This window comes from Scyliorhinus canicula, chromosome 18 (assembly GCF_902713615.1).
Source record: "Scyliorhinus canicula chromosome 18, sScyCan1.1, whole genome shotgun sequence".
NCBI lineage: Eukaryota > Metazoa > Chordata > Chondrichthyes > Carcharhiniformes > Scyliorhinidae > Scyliorhinus > Scyliorhinus canicula.
In genome coordinates this window covers 38,903,371-38,921,649 of record NC_052163.1, presented here as the reverse complement: position 1 = coordinate 38,921,649, position 18,279 = coordinate 38,903,371, and the positions used below count along the sequence as shown (strand labels likewise).

The 18,279-nt window shown below is 50.3% G+C and overlaps 1 protein-coding gene across 2 annotated transcripts in view; it reads right to left on the bottom strand.

Annotated features, from left to right (window-relative positions):
• Nucleotides 1-18,279, bottom strand: part of cfap52 (cilia and flagella associated protein 52) — a 102,077-nt gene that overhangs the window by 53,318 nt on the left and 30,480 nt on the right. For both annotated transcript variants that reach the window (XM_038777099.1, XM_038777100.1), the window contains exons 8-10: nucleotides 13,081-13,251; nucleotides 530-678; nucleotides 282-427 (exon numbers count right to left, since the gene is read on the bottom strand). In XM_038777099.1, coding sequence (XP_038633027.1) covers nucleotides 282-427; nucleotides 530-678; nucleotides 13,081-13,251 — 466 coding nt within the window. The remainder of the gene's footprint in view (nucleotides 1-281; nucleotides 428-529; nucleotides 679-13,080; nucleotides 13,252-18,279) is intronic.

Here is an 18,279-nt window from a genome sequence, read left to right as displayed (position 1 = left end):
AATTGCCCCTAAGTGTTCAAAATGTGGGGGTTACAGGGTTAAAGGGATAAGGCGGAGAAGTGTGCCTAGGTCCATGCAGACTCAACAGGCCGAATGGCCTCCTTCTGCACTATAGGGATTCTATGGATTCTATAGCAGTATTTCAATATCATCCGATAGTACTACTGTATTGGAACCCAGTAAATTATAGTTCTGATGACAAATCTCTACCCTGTTCTACAACACACCATGCACAAACCAATTGAGATATATATTATTAGTCTGTGACATGTTGTACATACCTGTCCTTCACCACCTCCACTGATGATTTTCTTGCAGTCGCTAGTGGCAGCAATTGCTGTGACACCATCTGCATGAGCATTATGGATTGTATACATTAATTTCCCTGTCTCTGGTGTAAAAGCACGAATTTTCCCGTCATTCCATGCTGTGGAAATTTCAAATAGGAAAGTAACTCAGAAAATAAGATGAAATGTATCAAATGTAGGCAGATGAAATTCTAACAGTTTGAAAAAATACTAGTACCTACCACTAATAATGCTTCTTCCATCTTGCATAAATTCAATGGCATTGCAAGTCATATTTGCCACAACAATTCGCAGAAGTTCTTTATTGGTGGGGGTATGCCAGATTCTTATTTCACCTTTGGAGCATGTTCCAAACAGGTCTGAGGTTCCACTATATTTGGAACAAAGAGACAGTACATAAGGAAGTCTTCCTTCAAGATTTTCCTTCAATATCACTTGCAAAAAGTCATAGTTGATTAAAGAAAAATTTGTGCGCAATTCATTTGACATTTTAATACATTTACGATCTGCGAAGATAAATTTGAACTTCCAGTTATTAGATGAAAGAAGGCCATGTGACAAGATTTCACATTTCAAAACCTTTACTGAGACAAACAAGACATTATTAACTAAACAATGGATAAAAGTAAATTACTGCGGATGCTGGAATCTGAAACCAAAAGAGAAAATGCTGGAAAATCTCAGCAGGTCTGGCAGCATCTGTAGGGAGAGAAAAGAGCTAACTTTTGGAGTCCCGATAGGAGTCAAAGCTTAAAGGCAAAGAAAGTGGGAGTGGGAGCACTCTTTTCCCTTGGAGTCTGTGACTATTAGCACTCTTTTCCTTCGGTTTCTATGGCTATGATTCATCTTTTATTCTCTCATCTCACAGCATAAATATCTCCCACTTTCTATGCCTTTTACAGATGCTGCCAGACCTGTTGAGATTTTCATTTTGTAGGCAACTTACACTTTAAATTACCAAACGGAATATACCCGTCTACTTTGAATGACAACAGAAAACTCAAATGTTGTTACATTACTTGGTTGAGAGCATCAACACCATGCAGATGTGGATGGCACTGGGAAGGCTCTGGGGCCCGATGGGTTCCCGGCGGACTTCTTCAAAAAATTTGCACCGGCTCTCGCATCGAACTTACAGGAGATATTCGTAGACTCGCTATCGCTAATACCCAAAAAAGACAAAGACCCAACGGAATGCAGATCATATAGGCCCATTTCGCTGCTCAATGTAGATGTGGAAATACTCGTAAAAGTTCTGGCCAAGAGACTGGATAACTGTGTGTCAGAGGTGGTCGCAGAGGACCAGATAGGCTTTGATTTTTAAAAAATAAATTTGACGTACCCAATTTTTTTCCAATAAAGGGGCAATTTAGCATGGCCAATCCACCTAGTCTGCATATCCTTGCGCTGTGCGGGTGAGACCCATGCAGTTACTGGTAGAATGTGCAAACTCCACATGGAACAGTGATCCAGGGCCGGGATCGAACCCGGGTCATCAGTGCCGTGAGGTAGCAGTGCTAACCACTGCACCACCGTACGGTCCCCCCAGACAGGCTTTGTTAAGGGTAGGCAGCTAACTGCAAACATCAGACGGCTGCTGAATGTTGATACTGACCCCATCTGGGGAGAGAACATCAGAGATGATCGTCTCCCTGGATTCAGAAACTGGCGAGTGGAAGTACCTCATTGAGGTGCTGGAGCAGTTTGGGCTAGGGACGAGGTTATCCTCATGAGTGAAACTCCTGTACAACATCCCCAAGGTGAGAGTTCGGACCAACACAACCCAGCTCTGAATACGTCCAGTTGCACAGAGGCACCAGGCAGGATGCCACTGTTCCCGTTCCTGTTCGCCCTGCCAATTGTACCCCTGCCGATCGCCCTGCAAAATGTGAGAGGCTAGAATGGAATCCGAGGAGGAGGCAGAGAGCACAGAGTCTCACTCTACGGATGATCTTCTCCTCTACATCTCGGATCCGCAAAATGGCGTGAACTAAATCATCAAGCTTCTGGAAGAGTTTGGAGTCTTCTTGGGCTACAAACTCAACCTGGGTAAAAGTGAGGTTTTTCTGGTGATTCCGAAAAGGGGAGGGGCAGAGTTGGAGGGTCTCCCATTTAAAATAGCCCAAAACAAATACCGCTACCTGGGATCCAGATAGCCCATGATTGGACACGGATCCACATGTGGAATCTGACCAATCTGGCGGAGGAAGTTAAAAAGGACCTACAGGGGCAGCACGGTGGCACAGTGGTTAGCATTGCTGCCTACGGCGCTGAGGATCTGGGTTCGAATCCCGGCCCTGGGTCACTGTCCGTGTGGAGTTTGCACATTCTCCCCTTGTCTGCGTGGGTTTCACCCCCACAATCCAAAAGATGTGCACGTTAGGCGGATTGGCCACGCTAAATTGCCCCTCAATTGGAAAAAATGAATTGGGTAGTCTAAATGTTTTTTAAAAAAGGACCTACAAAGGTGGGTTGCATTCCCGCTTTCCCCGGCAGAAAGGGTGCAGACAATCAAGATGAACGTACTGCCCAGGTTCCTCTTCCTGTTTCGATCCATACCGATCTTCATCCCCAAGGCCTTTTTCCAAAAAGTAGACAAAATGGTTATGATGTTTGTGTGGGGGGGAAAATCCAAGAATCCCTAAACCAACACTATAAAGAAGAAGCATGGGAGACCTGGCCCTCATGAATTTGCAATACTATCACTAGGCAGCCATGGCTGAGACAGTGAGGGGATGGGTGGAGGAACCAAACATGGAATAGGTTAGGATGAAGGAGTCATCCGGAACAGGAACGACCCTCCGAGCCCTCGCCACGACAGCACTCCCGTCCTCGTCGGCAAAACACTTAACCAGCCCAGTGGTAATAGCAATACTAAGAACCTGGAATCAGATGAACGAACACTTCAGTTTAACCGAGGTGTCCACCATGACCCCCATCTGCAGCAGCCACAGGTTTCCACCAGCCATGCTAGACGCCATTTTTAAGAGGTGAAGACAGGCCGGGGGGACATTAACGGTTCGGGAGTACACAGGGACAGACCTGCGACCCTAGAAGAGCTGACAGAGAGACTGGAACTACCGAACGGACAAAACTCTGATGTTCGCAAATCAAGAAGTTTCTCTGCAAGGAATGACGAGGTACACTAGGTCCCTGAGAGACACAATGTTGGAGGAGTTACTGGACGCGGACAGTCTGGAAAAGGGGAACTGCGGGGACATATACAAAGATCTTTAGAGGGACAGGTAGTATTGAGGAAGCAGGCACTGCAAAAGGGCTTGGACAGGCTAGGAGAGTGGGCAAAGAAGTGGCGGATGGAATAAAATGTGAAAAAGTGTGAGGTTATGCACTTTGGAAGGAAAAATGGAGGCATAGACTATTTTATAAATGGGGAAATGCTTACGAAATCAGAAGCACAAAGGAACTTGGGATTTCTTGTTCATGATTCTCTTCAGGTTAACAGTCGGCAGTTAGGAAGGCAAATGCAATGTTAGTATTCATGTTGAGAGGGCTTGAATACAAGAGCAGAGTTGTGCTTCTGAGGCTCTGGTCAGACCCCATTTGGAGTATTTGTGAGAAGCTTTTGGCCCTGTATTTAAGGAAGGATGTGCCGGCCTTGAAAAGGGTCCAGAGGAGGTTCACAAGAATGACCCCTGGAATGAAGAGCTTATTGTATGAGGATCAGTTGAAGACTCTGGGTCTGTACTCATTGGAGTTTAGAAGGATGAGGGGGGATCTTATTGAAACTTACAGGACACTGCAATGCCTAGACAGAGTGGATGTGGAGAGGATGTTTCCACTTGTAGGAAAAACTAGAACCAGAGGACACAATCTCAGGAATTTCTTCAGCCAGAGGGTGATAAATCTGGGAACTCTTTGCTGGAGAAGGCTGTGGAGGCCAAATCATTGAGTGTCTCTAAGACAGAGATAGATAGGTTCTTGATTAATAAGGCAGAAGAATGGGAATGAGAAAAATATCAGCCACGATTGAATGGCGGAGCAGACTCGATGGGCCGATTGGCCTAATTCCATGTTTTATGTCTTATGGTCATATACGGATGACTCTTAGAAAGGACACGCTCCCCACTGGATGGAACAAGGGCGAAATGGGAGGAAGAGCTAGGGACAGGAATGGGGTGGGAACTCTGGAGCGAAGCAATGAACAGGGCCAACTCCACCTCCTGCTACCCAAGCTCGGCCTCATGCAGCTTAAAGTGGGGCGCAGAGCATACCTGACAAGAATCCGAATGAGCAGGTTCTTTGCGGAGGTGGAGGACAAATGTGAACGATGCCAGGGAGGCCCAGCCACATGCTGTGGGCATGCCCCAGACTTTTTGCCTTCTGGACGGCCTTATTCGAGGCAATTTTCACGGTTGTGGGGGTGAGGATGGAGCTGTGCCCAAGAGTGACAGTCTTCGGGGTATTGGACCAGCCAGTACTTCATATGGGGAAGAGGGCTGTGCCCTTGCCTTTGCTTCCCTAATCACCCGCTGGAGAATCCTGCTCAGCTGGCGATCAGCGGCACCACCCGCAGTTGCAGACTGGTGCTTATCTTTAACCATATTCTATCTTGGAACTGTCAGCATAACGCCCACACGACTGTCATCAAAAAGAAGGGATGCAGCGCTGACCCATTCATTCTGCTTGACCTCCCCTCACCATAACACTCACTGAGCTCAGTGATGGTACATCCATACAGCAATGTTTTGCAGTCAATGGGAGGATGGTCTCGATGCTCATATGGGATGGGAAGACGATGTTCAGGGCAGAAATGGGCTAGGAACTAGGATGTATTGCAGCTGATGTGTGCTCTTCATTATCAATGAAGCGGAACCTTGAGGACTCCATGTTGTGCCTGTATTTTTAGGATTGCAAGGGCCAGAGCTGCCTATTTTGGAAAACTGATGGTATCAAAAAGATTTTTTCACGACTATTGGGCAAACATGTGAAGGTCCAAGGGCTTGATTAGAGTCTCGGCACCTATTAGCCCGTAAAATCCTCGCCTTCCGAATGAACACTCTCAGTGTCATAGTATACTCCGCCCCCTCTCCTGGCCCAATTTCAGTAAAGCTACTGCTAAGAGATGGATTTGGCCAGACTTTTGGACATCCTCCATTTATTAGAGGCAATAAATCATTCATTCAGGGAACTCTATGACTACATCCTTTGGAATACTCATGAGGGTACATGTTCTGTGAGCAGATGGGATTCTTTTGGGATTCTTGGGGCAGCACGGTAGCATGGTGGTTAGCATAAATGCTTCACAGCTCCAGGGTCCCAGGTTCGATTCCCGGCTGGGTCACTGTCTGTGTGGAGTCTGCACGTCCTCCCCGTGTGTGCGTGGGTTTCCTCCGGGTGCTCCGGTTTCCTCCCACAGTCCAAAGATGTGCGGGTTAGGTGGATTGGCCATGCTAAATTGCCATTGAGGGTGGCAGCGGATAATCGTAACCTGTTTTACATGCTGACGGGAAACTCCTATCAAATATTCACTTCTACACTGTTTTTTTTAAAAATAATTTTTATTGAAAGAGTTTTTCCATACAGACATTTACCCCTACTAATTTTTAAATTATTTACAACACAATCCCTCTAGGCAAATGTCCCTCCCTCGCCCGCCCTCTCGCGCGCACCAGTCCTCCCCCCCCCCCCCCCCCCCCCAGGCAACCTTAACAAACAAGGCAGCCTACAGTTTCAGACATGAGCAGCGAGCAGACTTGCCCGCGTTACAGTCGTGCATGTCCCCCCACGACCCTTGCTGCCCCCCCCCCTCCCCCTCCCCCCCCCCCCTCCCCCCCCCCCCCCGGGTTGCTGCTGCCACGACCCCGAACGTCTATCTCTGATCTAAAAAGTCAAGGAAAGGTTGCCACCGCCTGGCGAATCCCTGTACCGACCCTCTCAGGGCAAATTTGATCCTTTCTAGCTGAATATAGCTAGCCATATCGTTAATCCAAGTTTCAACGCTTGGAGGCCTCGCGTCCTTCCATTGAATTAATATCCTTCGTCGAGCCACTAGGGACGCAAAGGCCAGTATTCCGGCCTCCCTAGCCTCCTGTACCCCCGGTTCTACCCCGACCCCAAAGATCGCAAGCCCCCATCCTGGTTTGACCCTGGACCCCACCACCTTCGACACCGTCCTTGCCACCCCCTTCCAGAACCCTTCCAGCACCGGACATGCCCAGAACATATGCACATGGTTCGCTGGGCTTCCCAGACATCTGACACACCTGTCCTCACCCCCAAAGAACCGGCTCATCCTTGTCCCCGTCATGTGAGCTCTATGCAGCACCTTAAATTGAATGAGGCTCAGTCTCGCACACGAGGAGGAAGAGTTGACCTTCTCCAGTGCATCCGCCCACGTCCCGTCTTCTATCTGCTCTCCCAGCTCCCCTTCCCACTTGGCTTTCAGCTCCTCCCCTGATGCTGCTTCCGCCTCCTGCATTATCTTGTAGATGTCTGATATCTTCCCCCCTCCGACCCAGACCCCCGAGAGCACCCTATCACTCGCCCCCTTACTGGGGAGCAGGGGAAACCCCTCCACCTGCCGCCTAGCAAATGCCTTCACTTGTAAATATCTGAACATGTTTCCCGGGGGAAGCTCAAACTTCTCCTCCAGCCTTCCCAGGCTCGCAAACCTCCCCTCTATAAACAGGTCCTTCAGCTGCCGTATGCCCACCCTGTACCAGCTCTGAAATCCCCCGTCGATGTTCCCCGGGATGAATCTATGGTTCCCTCTTATTGGCGCCGCCAACAGACCTCCCATTTCCCCCCTATGTCGCCTCCACTGCCCCCATATCTTGAGGGTGGCCGCCACCACCGGGCTCGTGGTGTACCTCGTGGGGGGGAGCGGCCATGGTGCCGTTACTAGGGCCCCCAGGCTTGTGTTGCCACAGGACGCCCTCTCCATTCGTTTCCAAGCTGCCCCTCCCCTTCCATCATCCACTTGCGCACCATTGACACATTTGCCGCCCAGTAGTACCCCGAGAGATTGGGCAGTGCCAGCCCTCCACTGTCCCTACTCCGCTCCAAAAAGACCCTCCTCACCCTTGGGGTGCCATGCGCCCACACGTAGCTCATGATGCTACTCGTCACCTTTTTGAAGAAGGCCCTAGGGAGGAAGATGGGCAAGCACTGAAATAAAAACAAGAACCTTGGGAGGACCGTCATTTTGATTGACTGCACCCTCCCCGCCAGCGACAACGGTACCATGTCCCACCTCTTAAATTCCTCCTCCATCTGTTCCACCAGCCTGGAAAAGTTCAACTTGTGGAGGGTCCCCCAGTTCCTTGCCACCTGCACCCCTAAGTACCTAAAGCTCTTTCCTGCTCGCTTGAAGGGGAGTCTCCCAATACCCTCTCCCTGGTCCCCCGGGTGTATCACAAAAACCTCGCTTTTGCCCAAATTTAGTTTGTACCCCGAAAAGTCCCCAAACTCTGCTAATAGTTCCATTATCTCCGGCATTCCCCCTTCTGGGTCTGCCACGTACAGCAGTAGATCATCCGCATACAGCGATACTCGATGTTCCTCCCCTACCCTAGTCAGTCCTCTCCACCCCCCTGAACCCCTCAGTGCCATCGCCAACGGTTCAATCGCCAGTGCGAAAAGTAGGGGGGATAGGGGACATCCCTGCCTGGTCCCTCGGTGGAGCCCGAAATACTCCGACCTCCTCCCGTTTGTCACTACACTCGCCGTCGGGGCCGAGTAGAGCAACTTCACCCACTTAATAAACCCTTCCCCAAACCCAAACCGTTCCAACGTCTCCCACAGGTACTCCCACTCCACCCTATCGAATGCCTTCTCCGCGTCCAGCGCTACCACTATCTCAGCCTCCCCCTCCACTGCCGGCATCATAATTACATTCAGCAATCTCCGCACGTTCGTGTTGAGCTGCCGCCCCTTCACGAACCCCGTCTGGTCCTCATGGATTACCCCTGGCACACAATCCTCTATTCTAGCTGCCAGGATCTTTGCCAGCAACTTGGCATCCACGTTCAGAAGCGAGATAGGCCTGTAGGACCCGCACTGCACGGGGTCTTTATCCCGCTTCAATATCAGGGAGATCAGAGCCTGCGACATTGTCGGGGGCAGAACCCCCCCCTCTCGCGCCTCATTAAAGGCTCGTACCAGTACCGGTCCCACCAAGTCCACATTTTTCTTATAGAATTCCACCGGGAACCCATCTGGCCCCGGCGCCTTCCCCGCTTGCATCTGACCTATTCCCTTGACTAGCTCCTCTAGCCCTATTGGCGCCCCAGCCCTTCTACCAGCCCCTCCTGGACCCTTGGGAACCTCAATTTGTTTAGGAAGTCCTCCATTCCCCCTCTCCTCGTCGGCGGCTCAGACCGATACAACTCCTTGTAAAAATCCCTGAAGACCCCGTTCACTTCTTGCCCCTTCTGCACTACCTTCCCGCCCCTCTCCTTCACTCCCCCAATCTCCCTAGCCGCATCTCGTTTGCGAAGCTGGTGTGCCAGCATCCTGCTCGCCTTTTCCCCATACTCATAGACCGCGCCCTGTGCCCTTCTCCACTGCGTCTCTGCCTTCCTGGTGGTCAGCAGGTCGAACTTGACCTGCAGGCTGCGCCGTTCTCCCAGCAGCCCCTCCTCTGGTGCCTCCGCATATCTCCTATCCACTTCCAATAGCTCCCCCACCAGCCTCTCCCTCTCCTGCCTCTCCTTTCTTTCTCTGTGCGCCCTTATGGAGATCAGCTCTCCCCTGATCACTGCCTTCAGGGCCTCCCAGACCATCCCCACCTGCACCTCACCCGTGTCATTCAAGTCCAGATAGCTCTCAATGCTCTTCCGGACCCTTTTACACACCTCGTCGTCCGCTAACAGCCCCACATCCAGCCGCCACAGCGGGCGCTGGTCCCGCGCCTCCCCCATTTCCACATCCACCCAATGCGGTGCATGATCAGAGATCACAATGGCCGAGTACTCAGCTTCCCGTACCCTCGGGATCAGCCCCCTGCTCAACACGAAGAAATCGATTCTGGAGTACACTCTATGGACGTGGGAGAAAAAGGAATACTCCCTCGCCCTCGGCCTACCAAACCTCCATGGGTCTACTCCTCCCATCTGCTCCATGTACCCCCTCAGCACTTCTGCCGCTGCCGGCCTCCTATTGGTCCTTGAGCTCGATCTGTCTAGCCCGGGGTCCAGCACTGTGTTAAAGTCCCCCCCCATGATCAAGCCCCCTGCCTCCAGTCCCGGAATGAGGCCCAATAGGCGCCTCATAAAACCCGCGTCATCCCAGTTCGGGGCATATACGTTGACCATCACCACTTTCTCCCCCTGCAGCTTACCCTTCACCATCACATACCTACCCTCCTTATCCGCCACCACCTCCTCCGCCACGAATGACACCCTCTTTCCCACCAGAATCGCCACCCCCCGGTTCTTTGCGTCCAATCCTGAGTGGAACACCTGTCCCACCCACCCCCTTCTCAGGCGAACCTGGTCCACTACCTTCAAATGGGTCTCCTGTAACATTGCTACATCAGCCTTCAGTCCCTTCAGGTGTGAGAATACCCTTGATCTCTTGACCGGCCCATTCAACCCCCTCACGTTCCAAGTGATCAGCCGGGTCGCGGGACGACCCGCCCCCTTCCCCTGCCGATTAGCCATGTCCTGTTCCCTGCTCGCCCCGGGTCGACCCTCCCCTTCTGACCCGCTCCCCATGGCGATGTCCCCCTCCCCCCACCTCTCCAGTCCTCCACTTCCCGTTTCTGGTCTTTTCAGCAGCAACCCGGTGTCCCTCCCTAACCCCCCCCCCCCCCCCCCCCCCCCCCCCCCCCCCCAGGCTAGGACCCCTCCTAGCCGCGATGTACCCTCCATCGTACTCCCGTAAGTCAGCTGGTTCACGCTGACCCGGCTGCTCCTGCCACACTCCGACTCCCCCCGGCTTGGGGGGGGGGGGGCCTCCCCCCCCTTGCCACTCCTCCCTGGTCCCGCTCCAGCGCGGGAAAGGTCGCCATTGCTAGCCACGCCCCGCACTCCTCCCCTCCCCCCTCCTCTGCCCCACGCGCGGGAAAACAGAGGAAAGCCCGCGCTTTCGCCCTGCCACACCCCACCCCGCCATCTTCAGCTCCACCCCCGTCCCCGTCCATGCCTGTAAAAGAACCCCCCCTAGGGGCCCATATCCCCGATCTGCTCTCCCCCCCCGTCCCACCTCCCCAACTTAACATTGTAAATAACAGATAAATAACAAATAACGATGTACTTAACAGTCGCCCTCTACCAAACAGCATAAATAACCATAAATAACCATGAATAACCACAATAACAATAACTAAGGGAAGTTGGCAAAGGGGGGAAAAACATCAGAAGAAAAACCACAGCAAGAGTTCAAAATCCAAACAGAGAATTCAGCTGAAAGTACCCGAGCGGCTACGGCCGCCAAGTATCCCCTGGGTCTAATTCGAGTCCAGTTTCTCTTCCTGTACAAAGGCCCACGCCTCCTCTGGGGACTCAAAATAGTGGTGTTGGTTCCTGTAGGTGACCCACAAGCGCGCTGGCTGCAGCATTCCGAACTTGATCCGTTTTGCATGTAGCACCGCCTTCGTCCGGTTGTACCGGGCCCGCCGCTTTGCCACCTCCGCACTCCAGTCCTGGTAGACCCTCACCGTCGAATTCTCCCACTTGCTGCTCCTTTCCCTCTTGGCCCACTCCAGCACTCTCTCACGGTCGCTGAGTCGCTGGAACCGCACCAGCACCGCCCTCGGGGGCTCATTTGCTCTTGGCCTCCTAGCCATGACCCTGTAGGCCTCTTCCAGCTCCAGGGGCGAGGGGACGGCCCCTGCCCCCATCAGGGAGCTCAGCATTTCTGCTACATATCCCGGGAGGTCTGACCCCTCCAGGCCTTCTGCCAGGCCCAGGATCCTCAGGTTCTTCCGCCTCATTCGGGTATCCAGCTCCTCAAAACGGCTCTGCCATTTCAGGTGGAGTGCCTCGTGCACCTCTACCTTTCCCACGAGGACCGTGGCCTCCTCCTCCCTCACAGTCATCTCCTGTTGCAGCTCCCGAATCGACGCCTCTTGGGTCGCCTGGGCTCCCATCAGCCTGGTGGTCGTCGCATTCATTGACTCCAAGAGCTCCATTTTCAGCTCCGTAAAGAAGCGCAGGAGAGCGGCCTGCTGCTCCTCCGCCCATTTCCTCCATTCCTCGGGTGCGCCACCGGCCGCCATTTTGGTCTTCTTCCCCCGCTTTTTTTTGGGAGCTGCTGTTGCTTTCTTTACCACCCCACTCCGGGTACCGACCATAAAGTTGGTCTGGTTCTCTTCAGGGAGCCTTCCCCCACCGGGATTTGTCCTTACAGCGCCGTTGGGGCCCTCCAATCGGCCCGAAAACACCTTTGTAGCAGGAGCAGCCAAACGTGCGACTTAGCTGGTCATAGCCGCAACCGGAAGTCCACTTCTACACTGTTGTCTCCTCCCATCCGCCCTTATGCCCACTTGGAAAAGTTAATTGATTGGTTAAGGTGTCTGTTGTGTCTTTCTGAAAGCTTCCAAAATGTTGACATTGTGGCGTGCCTCTTTATTGATCTCACCCCTTTAAATTTCACTTGCACGCAACTGCAGGCTCTCACACAAAGGGTGCGTTCTTTTTGAATTCTGCAGAGACTAAATCACTTCCTGACTCCCCAAAGCCTGTCCACCGTCTTCAAGTATCAAGTCAGGAGTGTGGTGGAATACTCCCCATTTGCCTGGATGAGTGCAGTTCCAACAACACTCAAGAAGCTCAACATCATCCAGGAGAAAGAAGCCCATTTGATTGACCCCATCATTTTCAACATCCATTCCTTTGACCATCACTGTAAATGGTAGTAGTGTGTACCATCTACAAGATGCACCACAGCAACTTACCAAAGTTCCTTTGACAGCATCTTCGAAATCCGTAACTCTACCACCGAGAAGGATAAAGGCAGCTGATGCATGGGAACACCACCACCTGCATGTTCGACTCCAAACCACACACTTGGAACTATATGGCTGTTTCTTCACTATCACTTGGTGAAAATCCTGGAATTCCATCCCTACATATATACCTACACCACATGAACTGCAGTGGTTCACAAACGTGGCTCATCACTCCTTCTCAAGGGCAATTAGGGGTGGACAATAAAAATGCTGGAGTCACAAACACAAACATTCCATGAAATAATTTTTTAAAACTTGCTCTGAGTTGTACCTCAATCTTTGAATATGACACAAATAAACCAATCCAGTAACTGTGACTGCTATTTGTGCCATGCCATTCAAGTAGAATTGGATTCTGTTGTTCACCGTCTAACCATGACTTTCGTCTGCAGAAGAAGGTTGTCCCCTTAGTCTGTTGTCCTGCTGTTTCTTAGAGATCTGGGACTCAGCCATGCCATTTCTCCCTCCAGCAAAATAATTTAACTTTTTAAAAAAATATCTTTGAAATTCAGTAACATTGAAAGCACAATCATTAAATATGTTTAAGGCAGGGTTAAATAGATTCCTGATTAACGAGGGGGTCAAAGGTTATCGGGGTAGGTATGTGAGATTGAGGTTACATTCTGATTAGCCATGATCTCATTGAATGACGGTGCAGGCTCAAAGGGCCACGTGGCCGACTCAGCTCCTAATTCATAAGTTTGTAAGCAATCAAATGAAATCTTAAGGTGTTTTCAAATAGTGCTTGCTGTAAAATTTTGAAAACAGAATATTTTGATAACCATTTTTTGTTTAGTAATATAGATAAATGACAAAGGGACCAAATGTTCATAAATATCACAGGTTTGACAAACTTACCAGGGAAATGCAACATCAAGAACAGCGTCAGAGTGACATGTGGTAATCAGTTCCTCTTTGAACTCGGTGAAGTTAAATCGATATATCTGGGAAGTAAAGGTACCAATAAAGAACTGATGTCCTTGACCACGAAGGCTGATTGAAGAAATACCACCTTCCACCTGCACTTTTCTGGAATGAAAACAAAGATTCGGCCACTGTGGTCTTAAAATAATTGGTAAGTGCACAAATTATAACTATGTACTGAATTAAATAGTCATTATGAGACAGAATACTGTGTACATTGCGTGGCAAATAATTTAATCTAGTTTCTTTAGTATCAATTGGCCTAGATGTTGCAGCAGTAATGAAATGAAATGAAAATTGCTTATTGTCACAAGTAGATTTCAAATGAAGTTACTGTGAAAAGCCCCCAGTCGCTACATTCCGGAGGCTGGTACAGGAATTGAACTGTGCTGCTGGCCTGCCTTGGTGTGCTTTCAAAGCCAGCGATTTAGCCCTGTGCTAAACCAGCCCCCAGCATTTACAGTAATTGTCCTTCTGAAGCTGACAGCAGCTTTTGCTGTCCACATATGTATAAGTTAAACATAGAAATCCAAAAGTTGGCAGTGGCTCTATTCATTCCGGTGGGATGTGCTGTTGAAGTTGCACCCAGCCCCCAGAGTGAAACCAAGTATAAGGTACAGACTCAAATATGGACAAAAGAGCTTAGCTCCATAGTGAGGTGAGAGTGGCTGCACAGGACATTAAGGCAGCATTTGATCGAGTACAGCATCAAGGAGCCCTAACAAAACAGGAATCAATGGGAATTGGGGGGGGGGAGACTCGCGACTGGTTTGGGTCATACCTAGCACAAAGGAAGATGGTTGAGGTTATTTGAAATCAGTCATCTCAGTCCCGGGACATCGCTACAGGAGCTCCTCAGGATAGTTCCCCAGGCCCAACCATCTTCAGCTGCTTCATCAATGACTTTCCTTCCAACATAAAGTCAGGTGTGAGGTTGTTCGCACCATTTACGATTCCTCAGACACTGAAGCAGTCCATGGGCAAATGCAGAAAGGCCTGGACAATATCCAGGCTTGGGCTGACAAGTGGCAAGTAACATTCGTGCCACACAAGTACAAGGAAATGACCATCTCCAATAAGAGAAAATCAAACCATCATCCCTTGAATCACTGAATTCCCCCACTATCAACAGCCTGGGGGTTACCAATGACCAGAAACTGAATTGGGCTAGCCATATAAATACTGTAGCGACAAAAGCATCACCTTCCAAACTCACGACCACTACCATCTAGTAGGACAAGGGTGGCAGATACCTGGGAACACCACCACCACCTAGACCTTCCCCTTCAACTCATTCATCATCCTGGAAATATATCGCCGTTCCTTCACTGTTGCTGGTTTAAAATCCTTTAACTCCCTCCATAATAGCACAGTGGGTGTACCTACACCACATGGACTGCAGCACTTCAAAAAGGCAGCTCACCACCACCTTCTCAAAGGAAATTAGGGATGGGCAAAAAATGCTGGCCTAGCCAGTGACGCACACATCCCGTAAAAAAAAATTTTTTTTAAAAGATTGCACTTTGACTTTTATTAGCCTCACTATAAAAGTCCATGGAAAATTCATACCCTGCAGAATGAGGATTATCTGGCTTTTGAAATGCCAATGAAAATTAATTTTAAATTACTTCATTGGCCCTGAAAAACTATTATAATTGTTGATTTTCTATTATAAAACAAACAAATAATATACATAATTTTAAAAGCTTGTTTGCAACCCCAGGTTCTACCTTAATCCCACAGGTATGTCCCAAACATTTCCTTTGCTCTTTGTAAAGTTTTAGTTTACAGTGAAAAATTCAGTGCATTTTACTTCCTGGTTTACTTGTTAATGTTGCATTCTTGTAACAATAAAGTACTTGCTCTCATTGTAAGTGACAGTAGTTGTTACTATTTGGAGAAAGGTTAAGGATTTATTTTTATGTATACATAAAAACATGTTTCCACCTATGTGGGAGGAAGGAAAAGGAAAATTGTGCCTGCGCTCTCTGGGTTTTGTGGATAAACCTGTGCTCAGAAAAGACTAGCTATAGATTCCTCCTTTACCCAACGGATGTGCAGCGTTACGAACATTATTGTCTGTGAAAATACTTCAATACAATTGGCAGCTTACCATGCTATGTAATATTTGGACGTCTGGAGATCCCCCTGACTTGGCACCAAATTCAAACTGGTGTTGGAAAGGGAAATCCAGAGATCGCTTGATCATTGCAGCCAGACTTCTTCAAGGCGAGTAGCATCTCTGGCAGCAGCGCACCCCTCCCTGATGAATTCAATGCATTCCATGTTCATTTCGAGCAGGAACCTATCAAACCGTTGTCAACTGCCCCAGCAGCCTCGGACACACCCATACCTATTGTCATAACTTCCGAAGTCAGATCAGCCTGTTTGAAAGTGAACCCTCGGAAAGCAACAGGTCCTGACGGAGTCCTGGCCCTGCACTAAGATCATGCATGGACCAACTGGCGGGTGTGTTCGTGGACAACCTCTCCCTACTCTGTTCCGAGGTTCCCACCTCTTCCACCGCCAACTGGCGGGTGTGTTCACGGACAACCTCTCCCTACTCCGTTCTGAGGTTCCCACCTCTTCAAGAAGACCACCATCATACTGGCGGAAAAGAAGAATCATGCAATGTTCCTCAACAACTACCGTCCGGTGGCCTTGACATCGATCATTATCAAGTGCTTCAAGAGGTTGGTCATGCGACATCACCTCCATATTCCCAGAATGCCTTGATCCAATGCAATTTGCATACTGCCAAACCAGCCAACAGCAGATGCCATTTCCCTGGCCCTACACTCATGCCTGGAGCATGTCGACAACAAGGACTCATACATCAGGCTCCTATTCATAGACTACAGCTCCACCTTCAACACCATAATCCCAGCCAAGCTTGTTTCAAAACGCCAAAACCTAGGACTTCTCCCTCTGCAACTGGATCCTCAACTTCCTGACTCATAGACCACAATTAGTAAGGATAAACAACACCTCCTCCATGATAGTCCTCAATACCAGGGCCCCACATGACTGTGTACTTAGCCCCTTACTATACTCTCTATACTCACACAACTGTGTGGCAGAATTTGGCTCCAACTCCATCTACAAGTTTGCTGATGACACAACAGTAGTGGGTCGGATCTCAAACAACGATGAGTCAGAATACAGGAGGGAGATAGAGAACCTAGTGGCATAGTGTAACAGCAGAAATCTCTCTCTCAACGTCAGCAAACAAAGGATCTGGTCACTGACTTCAGGAAGTGAAGTATCGTACACACCCCTGTCTGCATCAATGGTGCCGAGGTGGAAATGGTTGACAGCTTGAAATTCCCATGTGTGCACATCACTAATAATTTGTCATGGTCCACCCGAGTCAATGCTACAACCAAGAATGCGCAACAGCGCCTATACTTCTTCAGGAAACTAAGGAAATTCGGCATGTCCACATTGGCTCTTGCCAATTTTTACAGATGCACCATAGAAAGCATTAAGAATTTGGAGGCAGTATTGCCAGCACTTTGGGTTGAGGGCAGGGTCAAGGGAAATGCTGATTCGGGGAACCATAGATTTGAGCCAGGGAAATGGGATGGAAATTTTCAGAGATGAGAGGAGAAAGGAATTAGGACACTAAAAGATTTGTTTCTTGGGGGTCTTTTTAATGATAATAATAATCGTTTATTGTCGCAAGTAGGCTTCAATGAAGTGACTGTGAAAAGCCCCTAGTCGCCACATTCCGGCGCCTGTTCAGGGAGGCCGGTACGGGAATTGAACCCGTGCTGCTGCCTTGTTCTGCATTACAAACCAGCCATGTGCTAAACCACAAATGGGATGAAGCAGCTGGGAGCGAATTATGGGCTGGAGCAGAGGAAAAATGTAGGTAAATGCAGGTTCAAGACATTGCCAGAAAAGGGATACAGAGCTTCCCAGTAGAGCTGGCTCCCACATTGCTGGAGGAGGTGCTGACGACAGGGGGACTGGAGAAGGGGACAGTATCGGCGGTTTACAGGGTTATTTTGGAAGAGGAGAAGACACCGCTGGAAGGGATCAAGGCAAAGTGGCAGGAAGAGTTGGGAGAGGGTATGGAGGAGGGATTCTGGTGTGAGGTGCTCCGCAGGGTGAACTTCGTGTGCGGGGTTGGGGCTGATACAGCTGAAGGGGGTATATAGAGCACACTTTACAAGGGCGAGGAAAGCCGGCTCTTTGAGGGAGTAGAAGATGTGTGTGAACATTGTGGGAGGGGCCCCGCAAACCACGTACGCATGTTTTGGTCCTGTCCAAAGCTGGAGGATTGCTGGAAGGAGGATTTTAGGGCAATTTCAAAAGTGATGCACATGAAACTGGACCACGACCCAAAGAGGCCATATTTGGGGTGTCGGACCAGCCGAGGTTGGAAACGGGTGCGGAGGCAGATATTGTAACCTTCGCTTCATTGAGCAACCTCTCTACCCTGTGCCCTGGCATGGCGGGGGGACCTGCTGGAATTCTTGACTCTTGAGAAGGTCAAATTTGAACTGAGGGGTAGGATGGCGGGGTTCTACAATTCATGGGCGTTATTCATTATCCAATTTTGAGAATTAGATTACATCGAACATTAGGTGGGGCTGGGCGGGTTGGGGGGAGGGGGACTGTATGGGCGCAATTCTCCCATCCCTGCGCCGGGCTGGAGAATCGCCGCAACTGCGCCATGCCGCCCCGACGCCGGCGCGCGATTCTCCGAGGTGCGGAGAATCAGCGGCATTTGCGCCGGCGCGTTTGGCGCGGCGCCGGTTGCGGGCCGCTGATTCTCCGGCCCGGATAGGCCAAGCAGCCGCGCGGAAATGGCAGAGTTCCACCGGCGCCGTTCACACCTGGTCGCTGCCGGCGGGAACTCTGCGTGAAGGGTTGGGGGGGGGGCAGCCTGTGGGGCGGGAAAAAGCGCTCCTTCACCGGGGGGTGGGGGGCCTCCAATGGGGTCTGGCCCGTGATTGGGGCCCACCAATAGGCTGGCCGCCCCCCCCCGGCCTACATTTTTGCGTGGCCGGCTCCTGAACCCCTACGCCTTGTTGCTTCGGGGCCGGCATGCTGAAGAAGTCCCCCGCGCATGCGCAGATTGGCGCGGCGTGAGCCGCTCCAGTGCTGAGCTGGCCCACTATGGGG